The 9,781-nt window shown below is 41.7% G+C and overlaps 3 protein-coding genes across 5 annotated transcripts in view; 1 reads left to right on the top strand and 2 right to left on the bottom strand.

Annotated features, from left to right (window-relative positions):
* The window catches only part of WFDC10B (WAP four-disulfide core domain 10B), a 13,051-nt gene extending 11,805 nt beyond the window's left edge, over positions 1–1,246 (bottom strand). The window contains exons 1-2 of the mRNA XM_017877956.1: positions 1,204–1,246; positions 720–824 (exon numbers count right to left, since the gene is read on the bottom strand). The gene's annotated coding sequence lies outside the window, so the exon portion shown is untranslated. The remainder of the gene's footprint in view (positions 1–719; positions 825–1,203) is intronic.
* Positions 1,247–1,262: 16 nt separating this feature from the next.
* The window catches only part of WFDC3 (WAP four-disulfide core domain 3), a 69,717-nt gene continuing 61,198 nt past the window's right edge, over positions 1,263–9,781 (bottom strand). For both annotated transcript variants that reach the window (XM_017877948.1, XM_017877949.1), the window contains 2 exons: positions 1,664–1,847; positions 1,263–1,310 (listed from right to left, as the gene is read on the bottom strand). The gene's annotated coding sequence lies outside the window, so the exon portion shown is untranslated. The remainder of the gene's footprint in view (positions 1,311–1,663; positions 1,848–9,781) is intronic.
* Positions 1,482–9,435, top strand: WFDC13 (WAP four-disulfide core domain 13). 2 transcript variants are annotated; one of them, XM_017877954.1, is made up of 4 exons: positions 1,482–1,767; positions 3,986–4,136; positions 5,393–5,457; positions 8,477–9,435. In XM_017877954.1, the coding sequence occupies exons 1-3, from the start codon at positions 1,680–1,682 to the stop codon at positions 5,433–5,435; spliced, it is 282 nt and encodes a 93-aa protein (XP_017733443.1). In that variant the 5' UTR covers positions 1,482–1,679; the 3' UTR covers positions 5,436–5,457; positions 8,477–9,435. The 2 variants fall into 2 exon arrangements, with proteins under 2 accessions (XP_017733443.1, XP_017733444.1); XM_017877955.1 differs by lacking the exon at positions 8,477–9,435 and having other exon boundaries at positions 1,664–1,767; positions 5,393–5,565.

The following is a 9,781-nucleotide window of genomic DNA, read 5'->3' as shown; positions in this document are numbered from 1 at the left end:
AAAAAAAAAAAAAAAATAGCAAACTGAGCTAAACAATATAAAAATGATAATATTCAATGATCACCTTATATTAACATAGAAATGGCTTCATGTTTGAAAATCTGAATGTTCAATGCATTAACAGATTAAAGGAGATAAAAATGTTATCATCTTAATATGCATAGAAAAAAGCAATACATATAATCTGACACAAACTAATTTAAAATTTCTTGTTATATTAGGAATGAAAGAAAACTTTCTAAACCTGATAGAGGGTGCTTACGAGAAACTAAAGTGGAGACAGTTCTAAAAGGGAAAACAAGAAGTTTTCATTTTAAATCAGGTATCAGACAAAAATACACACTATCACCACTTACATATGATGATATACTCCACGGCCTAGCCAGCACAGTGAGGCATTAAAAATGGCTTAAAGTTTGAAGAAGAAAACTATAACTGTTCTTATTTGCATATGATAAACACGAAGAGAACACACAAAGAAACCATAATAAACAATGGGAGGATTTAGCAAGCTGACTAGCTACAGATTCATTGAAAGAAGAAAAGATCCAAGGTTTAAAGAGAGGAAAGCAAGTTTGAAATAGTATTTGTAGAGAGTGGGAACTCTGGCTTACTGAAGAAACTTAGTAAGACTGCCAGACCCTTTTTGGTTTGGTGATGGCGCATCTATTGTGCTGTTTAGTAGCGCGGTGCAATTATTTTCCCCCAGCAACAATTACCTGCCTAGGTTCAAGTTTCGATGAAATTGATGGTTGGATTCACTCAGGGCTGCAGTTTTTGTAGGCAGATTCAAGCAAGAAGATTTAAATGACAGGTTCTGAATCCTACATTGATAGAAAGAAAAGTAATCACCTAGAGAGAAGGACTACGAAATAGGGAAGTGAAGAGTCAATGTTTGTTGGTTTCAGTGAGGTCAAATAACTGTTATGGTGGAGATTTTTGAGCCAACTGGAAAGTTAACTTCTCTATATGAGCAGTAAACAAAAGGAATTAATTGAAAAGTTATGATACCATTTACAATTTCCTTTTAAAACTTCAAGCCTCAGACCAGGCACGGTGGCTCACACCTGTAATCCCAGCACTTTGAGAGGCTGAGGAAGGCGGATCACCTGAGGTCAGGAGTCCAAGACTAGCCTGAATAACCCCAGTGAAACCCTGTCTCTACTGAAAATACAAAAATTAGCCAGACGTGGTGGTACACACCTGTAATCCCAGCAACTCAGGAATTGCTTGAACCCAGGAGGAGGAGGCTGCAGTGAGCCGAGATCGCACCATTGTACTTCAGCCTGTGTGACAGAGCGAGACTCCACCTAAAAAAAAAAAAAAAAAAAAATTCAATCCTTTGTGAATAAATATAACAAAGACATGTACAATTTCCACAGGGAAAAATTATTTAAAATGTTAAGGGATATGAATAAGATCTAGATACAGATGAAAGAGATACCAAGGTCAAGACTAGAGGGATAAAGGAGGATATGAAAACACTACATGACCCTGGAGTGGGTGTGATTGGGAGGTGCTTGGATTTCTGCCCTGCCTGTTTTGATTGGAGTACACGGCGAAAGGCTAGTCACACTGGGCCTCCACTTTGCCCTCTTTCCTTCTCTTCTCCTCACAGCAGTGCCTGGTCAAACCCAGCAATCCTTGGCCAGAACTTACTCACCCGTCCCACTGGCACCATGAAGCCTGTGCTGCCTCTCCAGTTCCTGGTGGTGTTCTGCCTAGCACTGCAGCTGGTGCCTGGGAGTCCCAAGCAGCGTGTTCTGAGTAGGTGCTGGGTCTGGGCCCAAGGAGGGAAGTAACATTTGTGGACAGGAGAGGATCTGAGAGCTGACAGTCTGTCACACCTTTTGGAAAAATACAGTATCATGTTCAAGGGCCCAAGCTTTATTATTGGCAAGATCTAGGTTTGAATCCCTGCTCTGTTGCTGAGTGACCTTGGGCAAAGTATCTGGGTCTTAGGTTTTTATCTTTATAATGAATACAATTATATGGGGATCGTTGGAGGAGAACAGATAATGCATGCAGACATAGCTCACTCTTACTAAACCATGGTAAATGCTCAGTACTATTAAATGCTGTCATCATCCAGCTTAGTCTTGCTGCCCATGGCTGCTTGGATTCACTTTTCAAGCATTAAAACAGAGAGACAACAAAGTTGGTAGAACTCAAGCTGGAATCTACATAACCTTGGCCTTGGAGGATGTTTTGGGAAGGAAGGAAAGGAAGTTTTGCATTTTATTCCACATTTTCAAACTCCAGAGGTACTACACAATTACCAGTAATTAGCATCAATGGGAAAGTGTAGAGTCCATCTCAGTAGCCACCACTGCCCAGCTCAACTCAAAAGAGCTCTGGCTATAGTAATGTTGACCTTAACCAATACCAAGTGGGAAAAGAACTGTTATTCATCATACATCCACTCTTTTATGGGGAAAACATCTTCAGAATACTGGTGGCTCAGAAGAGGGATATGTGTGGTAGCTCATGTGTCTGGGGAGGCTAGGTCCTGCTTTAGAAGTTTCAGAAAAGTCATGCAGGTTTGTAGGACTAAGAGGGACTAAGCAAGCTACAAGAAAATAGGAGTGCCCAGGGTAGAGTTAAATGAAGAGTCAGAATTTGAGGAAAGGCATAAAGAGGCTTTCTAATAGACTGGTAAGTGCTGTGAGTGAAGTTGGGACCAGATACCCAGAAGAGGGGTCAAGACTTGAAAGGGGTGACCTCTCTGAGATCGCTGGATCATGGTGTCTATCCCTAAACTGCTCTATTGAGCCCCAAGCTCTTCAAAGTGTGGACTAGTTCCAATTTCTTGCGGTGCCCCAGTGAGTTACAGAATAGCTGAGAGGCCAGGGGTGAGTACTAGTTATTGGTCTCTGTTAAATTGTCAACAGCTTGGACCTCAGCTTCTTTTACCCCAATTCTGGTGCCATTTGCTTCTACAGTTATGGTTATGACCTCTTTCTTCATTCATTCCTTTCAAATCATCATAATATCCTATAGATTTCCTTCTAATTGCAAATATTTGCAGAGCAATAGACCCACGGCTGGGCAATAGAATGCCCCACTTTTGACTTTTGCCCTCAAAGAAAGGGAGAGTCACAAGGTACAAAAATTAGGACCTGGAAGGGCTTGGGGAAAGGGGTTAATGGGGCCCATCCTTAGAGTCCAGGAATAGAAAGGAGACTGTGGGTTGTGACCTTAGGGAAGAATCTCCCAGGGTAGGTAGGTCTTAGCTTTGAACTGAAATACTTGGGGGTAAGGGAGGAAATAGGAAGTCAACATAAAGATGCTTATTCTTCTCTAACAGTAGAAAGTGGGACATCCTGGTGCTCTGGCCTCCTGACTGAGAGACACAAAGGAAGAAAAAGAAGCTGAATCTTTGAACCCCATTCTGAAATCCCCACCCTTCTTACCATGAAAGAAGTCACTCCCAGAACTTACTTGTGAATTGGGTCCCAACTCTCTGATCCAGTACCTTCAGTTTACTGCTTGGTCTTCATCCTTTACCAAAACTTACCTTTCACTCATTATTCCTATACACAAATAACCCACATTAGGTTAACCCCAGGGTAAACTATGTTGTTAACAAGAAGCTCTACAACTTGTTCAAGAACACACAATGAGTGAGTGCAGAACGAACATACAAACCTCTTTCTTATTCACCACATACACCATTAATACCCTTGATATCGACCCAACCATAGTCAATGGGGACTTGGCATCTGAACTACAAGGATGGTGGATGACCAATAGGTGCAGAGTTCTACCGAACTCCATTCTTGATCAAAAAATATCCATGCCCTGCTTCCCTGCTCAGAACTCAGACGAAGGCAGCAGCTGAGGACAAAACCTGATGCCACCGCCCTGGAACCACGCAAGGCAGATGAGGGTGGCAGGTTTCCTGGCAGTTCCCTGGGCTTTCTGAGTTCTGAACATTACTCCAGCCTGTTGGTGAGGCCCTTCTCTTACTTGTTCTGTGTTTCAGAGTATATCTTGGAACCTCCACCCTGCATATCGGTACCTGAAAACTGTACTCAACTGTGTACAATGCAGGAAGATTGCCAGAAAGGATTTCAGTGCTGTTCATCCTTCTGTGGGATAGTCTGTTCATCAGATACACTTCAAAAGCGCAAGAGGTAAGCGATATCTCATATCCAGGCCTGATCCTAGAGCTGCTTGTGGGAGCCCAGCAGAAGAGTCTCTTACCAGCAACTGTGCTGGATCTCTCCTTTCTTTTTTCTTGGTGGCCATGTTGCCAACATGCCCCTTCTCTTGACCAAGGGCAATTTCCATAAAAGTCCTGATTAGAAAAGCCCTCCTCCCCTCCCAATCACCACATCCCATCACCAAATCCGTGAATCTCTGCCTCTCTGAACTCACCCACAAATCCCTTTATCCACAGACCTTCCCCCGACCCAGAATCCACCTTTATACCAGGGACACTCTACCTGCAGGTGTAACCAAAATCCCAAAGCAAAATTTGTCCTACAATTTTGCTTGCCCTCCTTTCACAAGACACCATCCTTTGCCCACCAGTGTTCTTGGGCTCTGGAGATCCAGCCCAAAGGAAGTTTTGGTTAATTGTCCAGACATTAATACTAGCTGCAAGTCTGCTAAATGGAGTGTGCTCCCAGGGCACAGAAAGAACATAGGGTGCTGATGAGACATATGGTTTCTAATCCCATCTTGCAACTATGTCTTTCTATGACCTTGAGTAAGACAATTCCCTCTTTTTTACTTTCTTTTTCTCATGAGTAAAACAAGGACTCTTGTTTTTTCCTGCTTTGCAAGGCCCAAATGAAATTTCAAAAGACCCACAGTGAAAGATTCAATCAATGAGCCTCTTGAGGGAAGCCTGGCAGTCTTACTCCCTGCTGTATTCCCTACCATGAGCAGAATACCCAGCATATGAGATAATGTGCAGAGTGATTAAGCATGGTCTCAAAGCCAAACACCTGCACTCAAATCCTGGCTCTACCACTTCTTAGATAAGTGACCTTAGACAAGCTAATTAACCTCTCTCTGGGCATCAACTTCCTCATCTTTAAGGCTGGAATAATAATAGTGAGGTTAAAATAGACAATCCATGTAAGCTTTAAAACATTACTTGCCAACATAATTGCTGTGAATGCTGGCGATTAGGCAACCACTTCTTTTTGAAGAGACTAGCCCTTGCAATTGAATTCCACATCTTTCAATGTTCTACGTTGGAATGCAGAAGTATAAATATAACTCTTTGGTGTCATTGAGTTTTTTGAGGTTCTGCATTCCCTATAGCAAGAGAACTGAGATTCATGGTTTAATATTAATGGTGGAAGTAATTGAAAGAAAAAATATATCTCTAAAAATAAAACTTCACCAGTTAATATTTGAAAATATTTTTCTTCTACAGATACAAACACAAGGGCTCAGAAGTTGTCATGCCTACCAACTGAGGCATATTTCCTAGCGCATTTTGTAAGTACAGGGATTTGGTCTGGCCTTCCTCGTGTGACATTCCCAGGGATGCTCACTTTCTTCCTGTACCCTCACCAGGGGCACCACATTCCCACAAGGTCAGAATGGCCTCTCATTACCTGATTGCCTCCTCCTCCATCATCCCCCTCCAAGGGCTATCTTTGCACTCCCTGAAGGGGGCAGGGTGTAGTCCAGCATGAATTCTGCAACACGGAGCAACATAAGGAAGCAAGTTATGGCCCAGGGGGAACCCAGGGCACTCAGATCTGAGGCTTTGTCATGGAACAAGCTCTTCCAGCCTCCAGGTTAACAGCACCCTGGGCAGGGATTCAAGCTGAGCCCTTCACGCTCTGAGACTTTGGTCTGCTCACTGTACCTCTCTGAGATAGTCACCTCCCTCATTGAAAGATGAAGAAAACATCCATGCCTTGGGGTATTGGGAGGACAACACAAGGTCATGTAGATGGAAGAACTTGGTCTCTGCAAAGGTAGAAACTGCCAGCAACTCACTTACAAGGTCACTCATTCTGGGTTCCAGTTTTTTCTCTGAAAAAAGAGGGAGTGGGTCGGACGCGCTGGCTCACACCTGTAATCCCAGCACTTTGGGAAGCTGAGGTGGGCGCATCACGAAGTCAGGAGGTCGAGACCAGCCTGACCAACATGGTGAAACGCTGTCTCTACTGAAAATACAAAAATTAGTCGGGCATGATGGTGCACACCTGGAATCCCAGCTACTCAGGAGGCTGAGGCAGGAGAATTGCTTGAACCCGGGAGGCGGAGGTTGCAGTGAGCCAAGAGCGCACCATTGCACTCCAGCCTGGGCAACAGAGTGAGACTCCATCTCAAAAAAAAAAGAGGGAGTGGGAATCATCTTTATTATTTTACTGATGCTTCAAGAATGGTGAACAAAATGGAGTCCTGTGGAATTCCACCACCAAAAAAAATGATAGTATTCATAAGTTGGTGGATTTTGTTTCAGAGTATTTGAAAGAAAAAATTAGAAGTTTAGGGTCTTCTAATGGGCCTTCTGATGTCTCCAGATGTTCCAAATTAGAATGGTGGTCTTTCATCTTAGTCCTTTAATTAACCCTGTACAAAGGAACGTGATAAATAGTAGCAGGTGGAGGCCAGTGGAGCAGTTTAGGCACATGAGCACTTGCCCAGGCTCTGGTGAGCCCACCGTGCTGCTGATGAGCTCCTACTCATGCTTCAAAGTTCCTATTAAATTAAACACTCCATAGAAACTTCACCGGTTCACTCCAGACAGAATTAGTCCCTCTCTTTGTCTTTTGCAGTGCCATATCTTTGTCCTACCATAACCTTATCAGACTTTCTATAATTGTTCAAGTTAGCATTTTCTTTGTTTAGAGTATGAGTCCCATAAAAGCAGAAACTGTGTCTGACTTATTTGCCATGGAACCCTGGCACCTAGTGCCATGCCTTGCACATAGTAAGGATACAATTCAGACTTTTCAAATAGGGATGAGAAGAGGCTGACAAAAAGTAGATCAATTCTAACATTTGATGAGTTTTTCCTACAAAGAAAATCTTCACTGAACAGTCCAAAGTCCCTCAAATATCAGCTGCCTACTATTTTCTTAAAACTATATTTAGTTATGAAAACTTACAATATGCTAAAAAACAGAAAAAGAAAGCCCGATGGTATCCATTCACATGGGGTAATATCTCTGTATTATGGTTAAGGGTCCTAGCTACTCTGGGACACAGTCCAGCTCTGGCCTGCTGACCTGGTGATGCTGGGCATCTCCTAAGTCCTCGGAACCCCAATGTGTCCATCTGTAAAATGCAGATGGAAAATATCTAACCCTTAGCTGTGTCATCAAGATGAAATAAAAGGACACATGCAAAGCACATACAAGATTGCTGGCAGAGAGTATAAGAAGAACGTATTATTATCCACATCTTGTCAATCCTTCCTTTATCCAAAATTCCTGTTTTATAAAGGGATCACAGTGTACTTTCTACCTTAAACTCCAGTTGTTTGGTTGGTTGCTTTTTAATTTCCCTGAGTCAGTGATCAGTGAACATTGCACTTGTTTTAAGTTAATGCAGTATTCACTGATCTTCAAAACATCTTCTCAAGAGAGAACAAGGTAAAAAGTACTGCATCGAGATAATGTGATTAAATCTCATGATGAAAGATAGGCTAATTTAACAGAGATCTGAATTCCTCTACTAAATTTCCAGTGAGTGACTATGGAAGACTTTGCTTCCCTCTGCAAATCCCCTATGAATGTTACCAACCTGGAAATGTGTGGTCACCTAGTCCCACAATTCTACTTTTCTTCCAATTGCAGCCCCTCTAAATGAACTTTTCCCAAGATAAATTTATCATGTCAGTATCTTGCTCTTCTCTTCAATGACACCATTCTAATCTGACTCACTCCCTAGTGACCCCTCGTCCAGGGCAGGAAATACTGTTCAGAAAAATCTATAGACTCTTTTACTACCAGAAACTGACCATATGTGGTTCAAATTGACCTGAGCGAGGAAAGTCTCTTACATACAGGTTGGCTATCACTGTTTCAATAATCTGAGTTTGATCTATCCAATACTGTAGGCACTGGTAACAAGAGGCTATTTAAATGTTAATTCATATGAATTACAATAAAATAAAATATTCAATCAGTTCCTTAGCCTTACTTTCCATTTCAAGTGTTGAGTAACCACATGTGGTTAGTAGCTACCATATTGCACATTATAAACATAGAACACAGAAAGTTCTAATGGAAAGCATTGCTTTAAGCTACACAAAGCTGATGGCTAAAAAATGATGGCTAATTAAAGGTCATCATGACAGAGGGCACCCTCTATGACAGCCTCATGTTAGACTCCAGGAAAAGTTTTTGGGGGCTATCTATTTAAGGAGTTCCAAAGCGTAACCTGACAAGAGACAATTCAATGACAGTAATTCTCTAGAGACCCAACATGATGTCACCCGTGGATGTTTAAAGAATCCAGAAGAACAAGTGGACTAATTATGTTTCCTTCCCCACAGGCCTCTACAAAGGTTTTTCTTGGTCCACCTTTAGGAAGGTATTGAGAAGCAAGAAATTGGAGGCCCAATATCTAACTTGCAAATCATTTTTTAGCTTGGCAATAAAGGCTAATCTACCATAAAACTCTTGAAGCTTAAACTTTAGGTCAACACTTGCAAGAGCCCCTTCTAAAGCTCAGCACACTTTCCTCCTGGGATGAGGAGAGGAAGCAGGAACCCCACTTTGGCATAGAGATAAGCAGCATTGTTCCAGTCCAGGGATGCTGTCTGTGCCCTGGTGGTGGTCTTAAGGACCTACCACATCAACATCTGGACAACCCTCACTGATTACCTGCCCTTGGTTGCACTCATCAGGCTAATTGATCCCAAATTTAACCTCAGGGAGAAATATCAACCAGACACTGCACAGCAACCTCCTTGGGGCCAGCCTTCAAGGCTTCATGGCCATATCATGAACCCAGGACAGACACAGTGGGGGTGGTGAGGACCTGATAAAGATGGATCAGTGATTAAGAGGCTGCAATAAGGTGCCATGAAATCAAAATCAAAGGGCTAGAACTCTCCAAGGTCTTGCCCCAGGCATGTAGCACCACCTGAGCCAGAAACTGCAGAGGACATGACAGATGTGGCATTACTGATAAGTTATGGAAATGGAAATAATCTTTCCTAAACTACCAATCATAACTTTAAATTTTTGATCAATCATGCTAGAGCAAAGACTGAATTATCCTTCTGTTCTCTCTATAGAAATGATATAAAATTATAGTCATAAGAAGAAACAATCAAAATAATTAGCCACAAAATATTAAAAGGTATTATGAAGGTATTTAAAATAATAATAATAAAGTGTGTTATTTTTCTGGGATTCATGATATTTAATGTGTTCATAAGCTTTTGTAAGTTTGTAACTTGTTGCAATTCCTTTTTCATTTCAAATAAATATTCACTTACGTGCCTAATTTTGTGTTAGTAGTTCTGCATTATTTTTCTAAAACAAGATATCCATAATTATACAAGCATCAAGTTCCACAAAGCCTGGGCCTTTCTCTGCTTGGCTCCATTACCTCCACCTCTGTACCAGTAAGCCTTGTGTTCCTCATTAGGAAAACAGCATAAGCAATTGTTCTTCATTTTGACAAGACTATACAAAAAGATCAAATAATATAATATGCATAAAAATATGGTGTTCGCACTGTGACAGAAATATGAATGGTTATGATTATTGTTAACATTTTGAGGACTTACTGCGAAGGGTGAGATATAAGGAATGCCATTAAGGAAGAAGAAAAATGGATTATCACCCCT

This window comes from Rhinopithecus bieti, unplaced genomic scaffold, assembly GCF_001698545.2.
Source record: "Rhinopithecus bieti isolate Rb0 unplaced genomic scaffold, ASM169854v2 scaffold_10347, whole genome shotgun sequence".
Classification (NCBI taxonomy): Eukaryota; Metazoa; Chordata; class Mammalia; order Primates; family Cercopithecidae; genus Rhinopithecus; species Rhinopithecus bieti.
This window is presented reverse-complemented; position numbering and strand designations above follow the sequence as displayed.